This window comes from Culex quinquefasciatus, chromosome 3 (assembly GCF_015732765.1).
Source record: "Culex quinquefasciatus strain JHB chromosome 3, VPISU_Cqui_1.0_pri_paternal, whole genome shotgun sequence".
In the NCBI taxonomy this organism is placed as follows: Eukaryota; Metazoa; Arthropoda; class Insecta; order Diptera; family Culicidae; genus Culex; species Culex quinquefasciatus.
The window spans coordinates 90,766,368-90,784,082 of record NC_051863.1 but is presented as its reverse complement, the minus strand read 5'-3'; the positions used below and the strand labels follow the sequence as shown (position 1 = coordinate 90,784,082).

Genomic DNA, 17,715 nt, shown 5'->3' with positions numbered 1-17,715 from the left:
TCGAGATACAACCATTTTAAAATGTTATTTCCGATTTTTCAAAGAAAATCCATAAAATCAATACAATTTCAGCACTTTAGAGAATATGCATTTCGAGATAATGATGTTTTTGCTTCATATGACTTTCAAGTATCTCTGGGCCAAGTTTCAGAAGGTTTGCTGATGTAGTTCTGGAGATACAGCCATTTTAAAATGTTATTTCCGATTTTTCAAAGAAAATCCATAAAATCAACACAATTTCAGCACTTTAAAGAATATGCATTTCGAGATAAAGATGTTTTTGTTTCATATGACTGTCAAGTATCTCTGGGCCAAGTTTCAGAAGGTTTGCTGATGTAGTTCTCGAGATACAGCCATTTTAAAATGTTATTTTCGATTTTTTCAAAGAAAATCCATGAAATCAATTTAATTTCAGCATTTTAAAGAATATGCATTTCAAAATAATGATGTTTTTGCTTCATATGACTGTCAAGTATCTCTGGGCCAAGTTTTAGAAGGTTTGCTGATGTAGTTCTCGAGATACAGCCATTTGTAAATGTTATTTCCGATTTTTCAAAGAAAATCCATAAAATCAATACAATTTCAGCACTTTAAAGAATATGCATTTCGAGATAATGATGTTTTTGCTTCATATGACTGTCAAGTATCTCTGGGTCAAGTTTCAGAAGGTTTGCTGATGTAGTTCTCGAGATACAACCATTTTAAAATGTTATTTCCGATTTTTCAAAGAAAATCCATAAAATCAATACAATTTCAGCACTTTAGAGAATATGCATTTCGAGATAATGATGTTTTTGCTTCATATGACTTTCAAGTATCTCTGGGCCAAGTTTCAGAAGGTTTGCTGATGTAGTTCTGGAGATACAGCCATTTTAAAATGTTATTTCCGATTTTTCAAAGAAAATCCATAAAATCAACACAATTTCAGCACTTTAAAGAATATGCATTTCGAGATAAAGATGTTTTTTGTTTCATATGACTGTCAAGTATCTCTGGGCCAAGTTTCAGAAGGTTTGCTGGTGTAGTTCTCGAGATACAGCCATTTTAAAATGTTATTTCCGATTTTTTCAAAGAAAATCCATAAAATCAACACAATTTCAGCACTTTAAAGAATATGCATTTCGAGATAAAGATGTTTTTGTTTCATATGACTGTCAAGTATCTCTGGGCCAAGTTTCAGAAGGTTTGCTGATGTAGTTCTGGAGATACAGCCATTTTAAAATGTTATTTCCGATTTTTCAAAGAAAATCCATAAAATCAATACAATTTCAGCACTTTAAAGAACATGCATTTCGAGATAATGATGTTTTTGCTTCATATGACTGTCAAGTATCTCTGGGCCAAGTTTCAGAAGGTTTGCTGATGTAGTTCTCGAGATACAGCCATTTTAAAATGTTATTTCCGATTTTTTCAAAGAAAATCCATAAAATCAATACAATTTCAGCACTTTAGAGAATATGCATTTCGAGATAAAGATGTTTTTTGCTTCATATGACTGTCAAGTATCTCTGGGACAAGTTTCAGAAGGTTTGCTGATGTAGTTCTCGAGATACAGCCATTTTAAAATGTTATTTCCGATTTTTTCAAAGAAAATCCATAAAATCAATACAATTTCAGCACTTTAAAGAATATGCATTTCGAAATAATGATGTTTATTGCTTCATATGACTGTCAAGTATCTCTGGGCCAAGTTTCAGAAGGTTTGCTGATGTAGTTCTCGAGATACAGCCATTTTAAAATGTTATTTCCGATTTTTTCAAAGAAAATCCATAAAACGAATACAATTTCAGCAATATAAAGAATATGCATTTCGAGATAATACTTCTGCAAACCTTCTGAAACTTGGCCCAAAGTTACTTGACAGTGATATGAAGCAAAAAACATCATTATCTCGAAATGCATATTCTTTAAAATGCTGAAATTAAATTGATTTCATGGATTTTCTTTGAAAAAATCGGAAATAACTTTTTAAAATGGTTGTATCTCGAGAACTACATCAGCAAACCTTCTGAAACTTGACCCAGAGATACTTGACAGTCATATGAAGCAAAAAACATCATTATCTCGAAATGCATATTCTTTAAAGTGCTGAAATTGTATTGATTTTATGGATTTTCTTTGAAAAATCGGAAATAACATTTACAAATGGCTGTATCTCGAGAACTACATCAGCAAACCTTCTAAAACTTGGCCCAGAGATACTTGACAGTCATATGAAGCAAAAAACATCATTATTTTGAAATGCATATTCTTTAAAATGCTGAAATTAAATTGATTTCATGGATTTTCTTTGAAAAAATCGAAAATAACATTTTAAAATGGCTGTATCTCGAGAACTACATCAGCAAACCTTCTGAAACTTGGCCCAGAGATACTTGACAGTCATATGAAACAAAAAACATCTTTATCTCGAAATGCATATTCTTTAAAGTGCTGAAATTGTGTTGATTTTATGGATTTTCTTTGAAAAAATCGGAAATAACATTTTAAAATGGCTGTATCTCCAGAACTACATCAGCAAACCTTCTGAAACTTGGCCCAGAGATACTTGACAGTCATATGAAACAAAAAACATCTTTATCTCGAAATGCATATTCTTTAAAGTGCTGAAATTGTGTTGATTTTATGGATTTTCTTTGAAAAAATCGGAAATAACATTTTAAAATGGCTGTATCTCCAGAACTACATCAGCAAACCTTCTGAAACTTGGCCCAGAGATACTTGAAAGTCATATGAAGCAAAAAACATCATTATGTCGAAATGCATATTCTCTAAAGTGCTGAAATTGTATTGATTTTATGGATTTTCTTTGAAAAAATCGGAAATAACATTTTAAAATGGTTGTATCTCGAGAACTACATCAGCAAACCTTCTGAAACTTGACCCAGAGATACTTGACAGTCATATGAAGCAAAAACATCATTATCTCGAAATGCATATTCTTTAAAGTGCTGAAATTGTATTGATTTTATGGATTTTCTTTGAAAAATCGGAAATAACATTTACAAATGGCTGTATCTCGAGAACTACATCAGCAAACCTTCTAAAACTTGGCCCAGAGATACTTGACAGTCATATGAAGCAAAAACATCATTATTTTGAAATGCATATTCTTTAAAATGCTGAAATTAAATTGATTTCATGGATTTTCTTTGAAAAATCGAAAATAACATTTTAAAATGGCTGTATCTCGAGAACTACATCAGCAAACCTTCTGAAACTTGGCCCAGAGATACTTGACAGTCATATGAAACAAAAACATCTTTATCTCGAAATGCATATTCTTTAAAGTGCTGAAATTGTGTTGATTTTATGGATTTTCTTTGAAAAAATCGGAAATAACATTTTAAAATGGCTGTATCTCAGAACTACATCAGCAAACCTTCTGAAACTTGGCCCAGAGATACTTGAAAGTCATATGAAGCAAAAAACATCATTATCTCGAAATGCATATTCTCTAAAGTGCTGAAATTGTATTGATTTTATGGATTTTCTTTGAAAAAATCGGAAATAACATTTTAAAATGGTTGTATCTCGAGAACTACATCAGCAAACCTTCTGAAACTTGACCCAGAGATACTTGACAGTCATATGAAGCAAAAAACATCATTATCTCGAAATGCATATTCTTTAAAGTGCTGAAATTGTATTGATTTTATGGATTTTCTTTGAAAAAATCGGAAATAACATTTACAAATGGCTGTATCTCGAGAACTACATCAGCAAACCTTCTAAAACTTGGCCCAGAGATACTTGACAGTCATATGAAGCAAAAAACATCATTATTTTGAAATGCATATTCTTTAAAATGCTGAAATTAAATTGATTTCATGGATTTTCTTTGAAAAAATCGAAAATAACATTTTAAAATGGCTGTATCTCGAGAACTACATCAGCAAACCTTCTGAAACTTGGCCCAGAGATACTTGACAGTCATATGAAGCAAAAACATCATTATCTCGAAATGCATATTTTTAAATTGCTGAAATTGTATTGATTTTATGGATTTTCTTTGAAAAATCGGAAATAACATTTTAAAATGGCTGTATCTCGAGAACTACATCAGCAAACCTTCTGAAGCTTGGCCCAGAGATACTTGACAGTCATATGAAGCAAAAACAACTTTATCTCGAAATGCATATTCTTTAAAGTGCTGAAATTGTATTGATTGTTTTGGTTTTCTTATTAAAAATCGGATGTAACATCTTAAAAGGGCTGTATCTCGAAAACTACATCAGCGAATGTTTTTATTTTTTGCACAGAGATGCGCTATGGTGTAAGGAATCGATAGACCCCAAAATCTCGGAGTGCATATTTTTTTTCATAATAACGGTATTTTGAGCACCGTGAAAAAATCAATAATAATAATACACATTCTGTATTTTGTTTCAATTGCAGGAGACGTTAAGAAAATTATGTATTATAATGTTCATAATTAGCCATATAGAAAATAAGCTCTCAACAACGATGCTACAAAATCTTTGCTGTTAATAGAAGGTGCAAGTTGACCTAGATATGGTATTTACTATGTATTAATAAGATAAAAACTAGAAATAAATTCATCAGCCATGGTAGTTGAACCCCTTCTTTAAAATGTACATAGTTTTCTTGTGTTGTTCTTGTATGGCATCCAGGTGGGGATCAGATCCAATCATTAAGGCTCTCTTCCTAATCAATGCGTTTCCACTATTATTCTGCGAGGAGCAATGTACTGAGCAAAACAATATGAATCCCCTGTCATAAAGATACAAGGTTGGACAAAATTATCGGAACAGGCCTTTTTGTCCAAATTCAAATGCTCATAACTTTGCCAACTTTGATGCTTCAAGAAGCATTTGAGCATGAGCATGAGCATGAACCAAATGCCAATGATTAAAAAATGTTCGAAAACGAAGTTGACTTTATAGCTGTCGGTCACCATTGCTAGTACCAACCACTAGCATCTTCCTTTTAACTACAAGGACTTTACCGCCCTGGGCTTCAAAGTGTTTGAGTACGGCACGGAGCGACGGCGCCAGATACCCATATTTACACTTAGAATTTTTGGAGCGCCCGCCGCGGGATTCGAACCAGCAACCTCTGTATTGTGAGTCCAGTGCGCGGTCCGATTGCCAAATGCCAATGATTAAAAAATGTTTGAAAACGAAGTTGACTTTATAGCTGTCGGTCACCATTGCTAGTACCAACCACTAGTATCTTTCTTTTAACTACAAGGACTTTGCCGCCCTGGGATCCAAAGTGTTTGAGTACGGCACGGAGCGACGGCGCCAGATACCCATATTTACACTTAGAATTTTTGGAGCGCCCGCCGCGGGATTCGAACCAGCAACCTCTGGATTGTGAGTCCAGTGCGCGAACCGATTAATCCACCGCACGAAAGGAGTTTGATCTGAAAACTAAAAATTCGTTTTAGTTGGCCCAAAATTGGTAAAATTCCTACTTTTATTAGTAGAATGAGCCATATTCGTAGTATAATTTACCAGTAGCAAATTGTAAAAAAAAAACACAGATAGCTGCGTCGCCAATTGATACTGACAGCATAAAAAGCAGCAATGAACTTTAACAAAAACGTTGGTGTATCAACCAATTTTTTCGTACTGATTATAGAAACATTGCAGGAATTGACAGAGACTCCTTCAAAATTGGCCTGAAAGATTATAGTGGAAAATAGTGCAGTTTACTGAACCCGGTTTCTAATGCATTTTCCTGCGTTGATAATCATATTTTGCATGTTATAACTTGTTTTAAAAATAATTAAAAATTTTGTGAAATCCCTATGTACAGTACAGTACCGCCAAAAAAAATTCTATAGGCGAAACACATTTCGGTAATACTAAGATTGTTTGAAAACTAATAACTGCAAAAAAAATCAGGACTGATACAAAATGTTTTTCGAACACTTTTACATTAAAATGTAGGTACAAACCATGGTTTGGAAATTTGAAAATTTTGTTGCTCTGAATCTGGTCTTCCCTAAACCACTCAAAAATATCAAAATATTAGGCTACAACATTGTTAAACAACTGTCCCAGTTCGCCCCATGTGTCCCGATTCACCCCATATGAGGGTAACTTAAACTGTTATTAGGTCTATTCCCGTACTTGCAGAATTGCAAAATTTCTGCAGCTTCTGCAGAATTCTGCAGCCAGCATAAGTCACTTTTTTGCAACACGTTCCCGTACTTTTCAGCTCGCTCTCTTCATCTCTCTCTTTTGCAGAAGTTCTGCAAGGAGAGAAGCGGTAAAACTTTTGCCTGGGTAGCGCGTTCCAGTACATTTTTTTGCAATATTGTACACAGTTGAGTGGTTTTACTCAAATTGGGTATTAAAGTTTTTTTAATATTAAAAAGTTTATTTCTAGAACTTGTTGTTCTATGCATCTCATCATTTTATTTAAAAATCAACCTTGTACAATTTTTTAAGTAACTAGAAATAAATTATGCTTAGGTAGTTATTATACATCACAAACAGTTCAAAACTTTGATACTAGGTAAACAATTTTAGAAATAAGAGTTGCAGGTACGTTTAAGTAATATAATTTAAAAATGACAAGCATTAACCTTTAATAGTTAAAAAAAATCTAAGAAATTTTAATTTCAAAAATAAGTAAAATTTTAGAATGCTGTTAATCCAAAATTTCGAATCTTTAAATCCTCTAAATTTGAGTTTCTAGCCTAAAATATGACTCCAATGTGTAGTTTTTTATGATTCATGATAGCGGCATTTAAGAATTTAGGAAATCAAAATTTGAAGAATTAAAGAATTGAGAATTTAAAAACAATTTCTTAACGGAGAAATGTGGTGTAGAGTATACCGAAAGTTTGGATTTTTAATAAAATGTATTTCAATTTTAAATAATATACAATATGATGTGTAAACAACGTATGTTTTGTTTCAGCAAAAATGTTATGTTCATCAATTATATAATCAATTATATTTATTATTTGTTTGGTTTAGTCTAATATCTCCTTGTTGACCCCTTCGTTCGACAAAATTACATCAAATTGGTAGCACCGTTTCAGGTATAATTAAAAAAAAGGTATGTTAAAAAAAACAATTAAAGATTAAAAATTAATCCTTAAACAAATATTTATTTAAAGATTATTCAACTCAAAGAATTTTTTTCTTTTAAAAGTTTTCATAAACAATTTGTTTTTATGATACAAATTGTTTGTTGGTGTATTAGCCGTGCTGTATCACTGGCTTTAGTTATCGACTTTTTATCTGATTATTAACGGAATATTAACACAACAAAAATAAAAATCGTTCTCAATAAAACCAGGCATTAGAAAACTACCCCAAAATCAATCAATTCAAAATATACAAATGTTCCTTTCAAAAAGACTACTTCAATTTAGTAATAATAAAACATCAAATTTACTACAACTCGTAATAAAATGCTTGATTTCACCTAATTTGCAAATTTTATGTAAGCGTGTACTCAACATCCATCACACCAACTTGCAGATACTTTTCAGCACGAAAGAGAAGAGAGAGCTTGCAGAAAAGTACGGGAACGGTTTCGCTGCAACTTCTGTCTCTCTCATTGCAGAAGTTCTGCCTGAGAGAAAAGTTACTTTTGTTGCAGAAAAGTACGGGAACGCTCTAAGCGAGTTGTGGCGCTATAACCACGGCAAATAGTGTCCAGGGCATTCGTGGAAATACAATGTCCCATCCCAGAGGGTCCCGGAGTACCAAACCTTCTTAGCATGGTGCTCCCAACGAATACAACCAAATCACGGAGCGTATGGTGGTGTGTCCCCACGCTTCTTCCTCCCCTGTCGATTCAGAATTGTGTGTTGTTCGAACACTCACTGCTCGAACTCAACCCAATTACGAGTCATCTCTGCAATACGGCTTTACGCAGTAGGCCTGGCCGCTTTAACGCTTGTGATGTTTCAATGCATTCCGATGCAATGGCGCACTACAAATGTTAATAAATGACAAGAAGAGTGCTAGGCGTCATCTAACCTAAGGCACTCTCCAGGATCCCTTCGAAAGATTGGCTGCGCTAGGGTCTGATAAGATTAGATAGATTAGAAAAGTACGGGAACGCTCTGCTGCCGATTTCGTGCAGAATTGCAAAATTCTGCAGTACGGGAATAGACCTATTATTCCTCATTCCCAATAGAATATCCCAAGTAGCAAGTAAAACATCGCTTTTTATTTTTTTTTGTTGAACAATTGCTGCACAAGCGTTTTTATACGTTAATTATTGAACAGGTGTCATAAAATTTGGTCAATTGTTCTCATATTGATCAAAAAACTGTTGTTCAACATGGTTGTGCAACACAAATGCCAAATCTAGCAACAGATTACGAATAGTTGATCTTGAAGTTTATTCTGACTCAAATGGAACATGCTTGTAGAACTCGATAAGCAAAATCACATTTGCAGACATGATGTTCCATTTCAGTTTGCTAAACATGATAACATAGAAGAATTGACCTCTGGCTTCGGATGGGATTTCACGTAAACAAGATGTTTATGTGTAGTTCACGGTCGTGTTTAAAAAACCGAGCAAGAACATGTTGACGAAACAGGCACAGATAGTTCTAAAAATAGAAACAGCTTATGTTCAAAAGAAGTTTTGGCAAACTGTTAGTGAACTTGGTAAAACCTAGATGACCGCAGACTTCTTATTGACGTTTAGGCCTGCTCATTCTTCATAACCCCTCGTGGAAAGAAGCAGACGCGCGCCCGGACTCGACATTTGGAGTGATCTTGGGTTCGATACTTGCCCTGAGGATTCATCATCAAAAAGGAAAAGTAAAAATACAGCACCGGGAACCAGTAGCAGAGTAGTAGTAGCAAGCGATGTTAATTAGCACTCAAACATACCCGGGCAGACGGTAATAACAAAATTCATACCATTTCAATAAAAAATATTGTTAAAATAACAGAAAGTGTTATGGAATCTTCTTGAAAAATACATTTTTGGATAAGGGTTTAATAACAGTTTTTGTTATTCACATTTCAAAAATTCTCAATAAATAAACCATTCCCTTAGAGAATATAACAAACTTTAAAAAAACAACTTTCAAAAGTTAATTTTATCAGCTTAATTTAAGCTTTAGGACCCCATTTCATGGTTAAATAAATGACCACGATTAAATTGGTCAAAATTATTCCATAGTTCTAGCCAATATTAGCAAAGTCCCTTAGGGGGGTGTATCAAATAATTAGAATAAAATCAACTTTAAAATTTTCAGCTTTTTAGAATAATTGTAGCTTAAGGACCCCATTTCCTGGCCAAAATAATAAGAAAATGGTCAAAATTATCCCATAGTTCTAGCCAATTTTAGCAAAGTCCTTTAGGGGGTATATCAAATAATTTAAAAAATCAACTTTAAAATTTTCAACTTTTTAGAATAATTTTAGCTTAAGGACCCCATTTCATGGTAAAATTAATGACCCTGACGAAATTGGACAAAACTATATCAAAGATCTAAACATATTTAACAAAAGAAAAAGTAATAACAGATTGTGTTATGAACACTTAAAAACATTTCCATTTGTGCGATTTATGGTAATTTTATTTCTAAGTCAGAATACCAAACGAATGAGCCGAGCTTCCGTGGCCGTGAGGTTACGGGTTTCGCCTTGTAAGCGGAAGGTGATGGGTTCGATTCCTGTCTGGCTCGGCAAAGTCAGATCCCTTAACAGAGTAAATATGCTCACTGGGAATACTGACCGGTAGGGGTTGGGTTTCGACTAGCGGCGTGCTGGGTTTCCAATCCAGAGGTCGTGAGTTCGATACTCGTACCGGGATGATGAAGTTTTTTTTAAATAACAAATCTTGTTATAAGGAGAGTTTTTGAAATGCATAACATTTCCTCTTAGGCCGATGCAAATATTTAAAAAAGTTTTTGTCCCTCGGCCCTGGCCAAGGTCAAGGGGGATGCAAAAAATATATAAAAATATAAAAATTTAAATAACAAGCCATAGTCTTCACATTTAAATGAAAAAAAGTGTTTTAAAATGCATTTTACACTAATTCAGTTGTTTTGCAAACATTAGTTTTTAAAAAATCTAAGATCTGACAAAAACAAAAATTGTATCGAAAAAAAAGATTTTGCATCGAAAATTATCAAAAAATCTAAAGATTTTTTAATAAACCCAAACATGCTAAAAATTGTTAATTAATTTTTTTTAATTTTTTGTTATTTTAACAACTAATCCGATCATCCTAATAACATTTGAAGTCATTCTTCCATAACAAAAAATGTTATTTCAAAGTTGTTTTGGCTTCCAAACAATATCAGACCAATAACAAATTTTGTTATAATAATATAAACCGTTATTAAACTCTTATGCAAAAATGGATTTTGCAAGAATATTCCATAACACTTTTTGATATTTTAACAGTATTTGTTATTGAAATGGCATGAATTTAGTTATTACCGTCTGTTCGGGCAGCCTTATTAGCGTGTTATTAACATTTTCAGTATAATATCACTTCAATACCAAATCTTGTTATTTTATCAGAAACTGTTATTAGTTTTTCTTCTTGAAGTTGAAGTTCAGGATAAAATAATAACACTTCTTGTTATTTTAACAGGATTTGTTATTGAAATATTATTAATTTTGTTATTGCCGTCTGTCCGGGTTTCTCGTTTCTTTTTGAAGTTTTTGTTCAAAAACATTTTTTTTCGCAATTTTCAATTTTGTTTTTGGGTCATTCGACCTCAAAATTATCAACACTTATAATCAATATTTTCTTATCGGGCTCAAATTCAGTTGGGCTGTTGAGTGTTGATGTTATCCAGACTTGTTTTATTTTGTTTTATAAACAAATGTAAACATTGAGTGTACCCGCTTACTCCCATGGACATTGACATAAGGTGTCCTGACAAAGTCCAGATATCAACAGTTTTTGTATAAATCTTTTTTTGTCATTAGCAAACTTGTTACACAGCATATTCAGAAACCATTGTATAACTATTTTTAAAACCAATTCTTATTCAAAATGTATGTCCAAAACTATTTCGCTAGATGCAACCAAAAACTATTGATGTCGGAGATGCGATTGGCCTTGCCCAACACGGCTTGGATATTACCAACGGCACTGGATTTTTTTTTGGAACACAACTTAAATTGTTATTATCATCTTATCCCTCATTTCCAATGGAATATCAAACAAATAACATTTCCTATTATTGTGCAATAAAATGGAAAAACATAACTTAAACTGTTATTATTATCTTATTCCACATTTTTAATTAAATACCATCCCAATAACATTTATTGTTAAAATAACAAAAAAAAAATAAAAATTTTTCTTCCAGAAAATAATTACAAGAATATTCAATAACAGTTTCTGTTATTTTAACATAATCTGTTATTGAAATGACATGAACTTTGTTATTACCGTCTGCCCGGGTTCCTGCTTTCGGCGAAGATTCTACTTTTATTCCTAACTGGGTTGCTGTTATTTTTGTTGTTGTTAGTCTAATTTGAGTTTTACCTAAAATGGAGAAAATAATCACAAAGTGTCTTATTCTTTTTAGGGAAAAATTAAGCACTTATCTGAAGGTAATCTGGCTGGTGATATTCATCACCGAAGAGAACATTTCTTTGAATAAACAATCCGTAGTGAGTGCTATTTTCTTGATGATGGCATTTGAACTACGTCATCGCTCTGTCGGCGAATAAGCGGCTGGAACATGCTAGAAATTGCCAGGTCCAACTGGGAAAGGTTATTTCGGTGCAACCTGCCGCTCCCGTAGCGGACTTCATCGTGCGAGTTTTAATCCGTTCCGTGGGCAGGTTGTTTGACCCGCCTTCTACTTGCAGCCAGGTTATGAAGCCTTGTTGCGGTTGAACTCCTAGTTGAGTCGAACAGTATAAGGAGCATCTTTGATGGACAGTTTAGGAGGCCAGTGCTTTTATCTGGAAAAAGGAGAATGATTAGAATTCGGTTAGAGGCGCAATTTAAAAGTCGAACTTACCTGGTAATGGTTGTCTTTGGCGTTCTTTTAAGTTGAGTAGGTATAAACATCTCAACCCGAATCTCGTCTTTCTGATCGGTCATTTTCCAGATAGGCTCGAGGAAGCCGGGGTGCTGTTGTTGCCAAGCCTGTTGTTGTTGCTTCTGCTGCGATCACCACCGGATGGCAGTAATTCCGTTATTTGTTCAACTCACAGTTTACTTCAATTTTCATTGCTGAGTCTAGCAAATTGTTCACTGTACACAACAAACGCACTTTTGTTGTTAGTGTCCAGTTCTACAGACTAATCCTGCCGCAATCGCGTCAACAAAACGAGAACCACAAGTAAACAAAGCCCGCACAACGAAATAAGTTAAAATCAAAACAAATCACTTTGACACCTCAATTAAACGCAGGATTAGATTAGATCTGGCGTGATTAGGAACTGAACACACGCGAAAACCGTCTTCCAGACTTGGGCGTTGTAATCTCGTCGACCACAGAAAAATAAATACTTCCTTTGCTGCTGCTGGAGGAGGAGCCCAGACAAAAACACAGAGGCCAGGTTCTTATTCTTGCTTCTTTGGTGGGCAATTGTGTCATTCCTCCCATCAATCGAATGGACATAAACAAACCCCATTCACGAAACACAGAAACAAAACACTTTTTCACTCCCGAAAAGCAGCCGGTCGCGACGACAGAAAAAAACAAATGCCTGCTGCGATTGCACTGTTGACGTTTCGTGACTAGGGGTGCATTCATAAATAACGTTTGTGCGCATTTGATTAAAAAAAAATGTGAAAACAAAATAAAACACACACAAGTACATAGGTTTTGAAAACAATAATAAATCAAAAATTAAAAATTATGGCTTTTCAAATAACCCTGCAGACAATTTATGATTATTTTGTTTTCAAATGTTCAAATGTTCAAACTGTTCAAAACTTCGGCAGTGAAACGTCATTTGGAGATAACCTTTTTGTTACATTTCGTTTCCCAACGTTCCCACCCCACCACCCGCTAGTCGGTGGTTCGATAAAAAAAAAAACAAACCCTACACTCTTAACTGTAAATCGCACTTTTCTGAGTTTGTTTTCGCACTTTTTCATATGATTTTTTCAGTTCAACTGCGATTACCAAAAAAGTTTATTTTCAGTTACAGTGTAGATTGTATTTAAACAGTCCTGTCGATAACTTTTGTTTTCTTTGTTTTGAAGCTGATCTCGCTCGAAAAAAAGTTGAAAAATCCGGCAATAAAATCTGAATTAACCGGTGAACGGTTTCGAGAAATCTAGACATTCTAGCGCTGAAGAATGATGACGTGAACAATATTGCCACCACAGCAGGTGCAGCAAAAACAGGGTTTGTAGCTTGAAACTGAAGAGCAATTTATTTGCGACTGGAGTGATTGAAGCGTAAACAAGCAATGAACATAAACATCAGATGCCGCGACATAAACAAAAATCAACTGTCAAAAATAGATACCCGTCTCTGAAAATGCTAACATCTTGCTCACAGGGCTGCCAGTTAACACTCCTCCTCAAGAGCTTAGCATTAACTATCCTCCTCCATAACGATGTAATCTAACAATTAAACTTGTAAAGCTCTCCTACCTTCTGCGCAACCAACAGGACTGTGTCACTTCATAACATAGCATCGATCCCTTTTAAACACAACGTCAAACCCCTTTTGTGTGATAACACTAACTGAGACCTGATTAGTTGAAAGCCCTGGAACATACGATACGTCACCTAGCTTAACACTGGTTGAACAACCGTTACCATCCCGTGCAAACAACTTCACATCTCCTTTTGCTCTCGACTATAACATCTTGTCGTCCGCAAACTTCACATTCTTCGCTGCCGTTCGTTTTACTTCTTCCAGCTCGTCCTTACGTCCAGTCATGTGAACTGTAGCTCCCGAATCCAAATACCAATCTTGCGATGGCTCCTCCTGAATTGCTGCAAAACACACTTCGTCGCTTGACCTATCGTGCACATTGACAACTGCTGACAAATCCTTGGTCTGCTTCCCGCCAGTCTTCGATCGTTCATCCTCGGCTCGTGCTTTCTTCAGCAGTTCACAACCTCGCATAAGATGATCAGGGCTACCACAAACGTAGCACTGCCGGCGCGATCCAGGGGCCCGCACGTTCTTTGGGACACTTCGCACTACCATTGCCTTTTCTTGTTCCGTGTCTTGCGATCGCTTGTCCTTGCGGCGATCGTACTCCTCCATCAGCTTTGTCTTCACGAAATTCATCGAAAGAACTTCCATCCGCCCGTGTATCGACGCCACAGTGCTGTCGTAGGACTCTGGCAGATTTGCCAAGATGAAACAAGCCTTGAGGTCCTCGTCCATGCGAACGCCAACGTTGCCCATTTTTTCGAAAAGCTCCTCCATTGCCAACAAAAATTCTCGAACGTCACCTCCTTCGGCGAGCTCCATCTTCGAAAGCCGCTTGATAAGTGCCACCTTGCCCACTGAAGAATCCTTCACAAAATACTTCCGCAGCATCTCCCAAGCTTCCTTCGCCGTAACAGCATCTTCTATCTCTCTCTGCAGCGCGTCGTCAACTAGGTACCCGATGGTTTGCAGTGCCAGATCGTCTTTGCATCACCGACAACGTAGCTACAGAGTCCTTCTCGCGTCAAGAACTGCCTCGCACGACGCTTCCAGGTTTCATAGTTGTCGTAGCTCAAACCTCCTGAACCCGAACTTTCCACCTTCCATCCTTCCGGCAACTTCCTTCGTTAACTTCCAGCAACTTGCCTCGTCGAACTCCAACAACTTCCTTGGCCAGCCTTTAGCAAAAAACACAAAATCACAAAATCCTCTTCCTCTACAACTTCCTGTCGTCTGGGCCCATAACCTACTGCCACCACAGCAGGTGCAGCAAAAAACAGGGTTTTGTAGCTTGAAACTGAAGAGCAATTTATTTGCGACTGGAGTGATTGAAGCGTAAACAAGCAATGAACATAAACATCAGATGCCGCGACATAAACAAAAAATCAACTGTCAAAAATAGATACCCGTCACTGAAAATGCTAACATCTTGCTCACAGGGCTGCCAGTTAACAAACAAGGCCCACGTCGACAGCACTGCCGTCAACTTCCAGATGGAGTCGTACGTATTCAAGCTCCGCCCGGACGGCATCCACATCGTCATCCTGGGCCGTACCTGGGAAAAGCTGCTGCTGGCCATGCGATGCATCGTCAGCATCGAGTACCCCGATGAGGTGTTCGCCTTCTCGTCGCGGCAGTTCGGCAAGCGTTTCGTGCTCAGGTTCGGGAACTACACCGAGTCCGCCCACATTGCGGGCCGTTTTACGTCCGGTGCTATGAGCCACGTCTGCTGATCGTGGCCGTCCCGCTGACCGATCGCCAGCCCATGACAGAGGTGTCCTACGTCAACATTCCGGTCTTCTCGTTCGGTTCCGACTCGCTGCTCAAGTTTGTCCACATTGCCATCCCGTGCAACACCAAGTCGCCGCACTTTATCAGTCTGATGTGATGGCTGTTGGCCCGTGAACTATAGCTGCGCGGCCAGATCTCCATCAGGTGAAAACTGGAGCCAGATCTGTTCTCCCTCCGTGATCCGGAAGAGAAGAAGCAGGCTGCGCTGCTGGAGGCTGCTTCGGTTTCCAAGGAGATGTATACCGACGAACCGATTCCTGCCATCGAGGAGGGTGGAAACATGGGAGAAGAAGCTGCTCTGGCTGCTGCCGTGGCTGTTCCGGCCGTCGCTGGTTCTAACATCTCTCAGATGACTCAGGCCAATGACTGGGACGAAATCAGGATCGCCGGATCGTGGGGCGGAGCCATCGGTGGATTCTAAGGAGGAGCGACGGTGCTGCTACGCTCAAAGGGCCGTGTACGAGACTGGTCTCTAAATGGGCAGAACGACATTGCTCTTACAGCCTTTTGTAATGGAAAAACTGCTCATTTCAAATGTTATCAATTTTTTTATTTATATTTTTAACCATTATTCGCTCTTAAAACTGACTACATAATAAATTGTTTTTTTTTTGTTGAGTACTCGATTCATCAAATGATATCAATAGAGTTGACCTTGACACTTGTTATTTACTGATATGTATACAGAAAAAATATGTAAATTTACACAGCACGTAATTACTGTTTCTTATGTAAACTCACTCAATGTAATGTTGAAATATGATGTAAAGAGTAAAAAGTCATGGAAATTACTCCAATGTAAATCAAAATCTAATGTAAATCATGAATCTAATGGAAACGTTGAGCATGGACACTCAAATCTGATGAATTTCTACCCGTGTTCGGCTTCCTGTAAATTCCTATTTAATGTAAATCATATATCCAATGTATTTCTGCCAAACGTTGACTTCAAAACTACCCGAACTAAAAATAGTTATATTTGGTTCTCTTTCTATCGCTCTCATACTTCGCTGGCCCACTGCCTGAGCCTCGACCTGAACAAGTTGTTGCTTTAGCCGCTCGTTTATAAAATGCGAAGATGGCTCAGTCGGCAGCGGGTAGCAGCAGTAACACCGAACATCCTACCCGTCGTCCGTTCGATTCCAGTCCAGCGTTATTCCACTTGGCCGTCGACGAGAAAGCGTCCCCTACCTGTGAAACAACTTTTTTAAATCCGAATTTCCTTTTGCTGCCCGCTTCAAAAATTTTAAAATAGAACATAGGCCAAACCCTTTTCCTACTGCATTCCAAGTCGAGCTTCTCATTCCCATTGGCCAATCAGAATTAGTTGATTTGAACTAATGTAAATTCCAAAACTAATGTAAATTTTCAAAACTCCAATGAATCAAATGTAAATTTCCAATGAACCTAATGTAAATATACATCATTTATCATGATACCTTTTGGTACATTATAAATAATGTAAATTTACAGGAATATTTTTTTTCTGTGTAGTTGATAAAAAAATCACGCTGATTATCCGAGTGCGATCAATAAATCGCGATCGCAAATGAAAAGTTCTGTAATCATAAATAAAAAAAATCATTAAACCTTTTCATTATTATTTTTTTGTTTTGGCAAACATTGAAAATTGATTTAGCTTGGTATTATTGGTACAAATTTTAAGATAAGTCATGGGTTTGTCGACCTTTTATGGTTAGTAATTATTTTGTTACGAAAAACGAAATCCCGGGCAGAAAGTCGCATCATGGGACGAACAAAAAAATAACTTGAGTTGTTTTTGATATCATGGCATGTTTGATATTTGTTCCAAAAACTCTTAAAATGCGCGCCGAAATCTATGTTCCTTACTATGTTTTTATTGTTTATTCGTCAAGCTTATGTAGACTACTTACAATTTTCTTACATACTAGATATTATTTCTATTGTACAGATTTTTTCGTAGTTCCGGTTTAGACATGTCGAAATGTATGTACTGTGAATTTTCATTATAAAAGCGAATCATTTGATTTAATGGCGATTTTTTAAATAATTTGTCGTGTATGCAGTTATTCTAAAAAGTGGTGAATGTCTAAGAGTACGGCTTGGTTCATGAATACTATTGCGTTTTTCTGAAAATAATGCTGCTGACTGTATGCGTTGAGAAATAATGTCGTTGATGAAAGAGAGCATGGCAAATTTACGACGTTCTTGTGATGATTGTATGTTTATGAGCATGCAGCGTGCTTCATACGATGGGAGAGGAAATGCAGTACAGTTAAGTTTACGTAGTGCGTACAGTAAGAATTGTTTTTGGACAGATTCAATTCGTGCTTGGTGTACGGCATAGTATGGATTCCAGACGATACTACACAGAAAAAAAAAATCCG

The 17,715-nt window shown here is 36.3% G+C and overlaps 1 protein-coding gene and 1 pseudogene across 6 annotated transcripts in view; both read left to right on the top strand.

Moving 5' to 3' along the window:
- The window catches only part of LOC6051347 (dynamin), a 515,697-nt gene that overhangs the window by 431,570 nt on the left and 66,412 nt on the right, over nt 1–17,715 (top strand). The window contains exon 15 of one of the 6 annotated variants that reach the window (XM_038263309.1): nt 4,399–4,598. The exons of the other annotated variants lie outside the window; for them this stretch is intronic. Within the exon in view, the coding sequence (XP_038119237.1) occupies nt 4,399–4,408 (10 nt within the window). The 3' untranslated portion in view covers nt 4,409–4,598. Of the gene's footprint in view, nt 1–4,398; nt 4,599–17,715 lie in introns of those variants that run through there. 6 annotated transcript variants of the gene reach the window in all.
- LOC6051350 lies at nt 11,304–15,929 on the top strand (annotated as a pseudogene).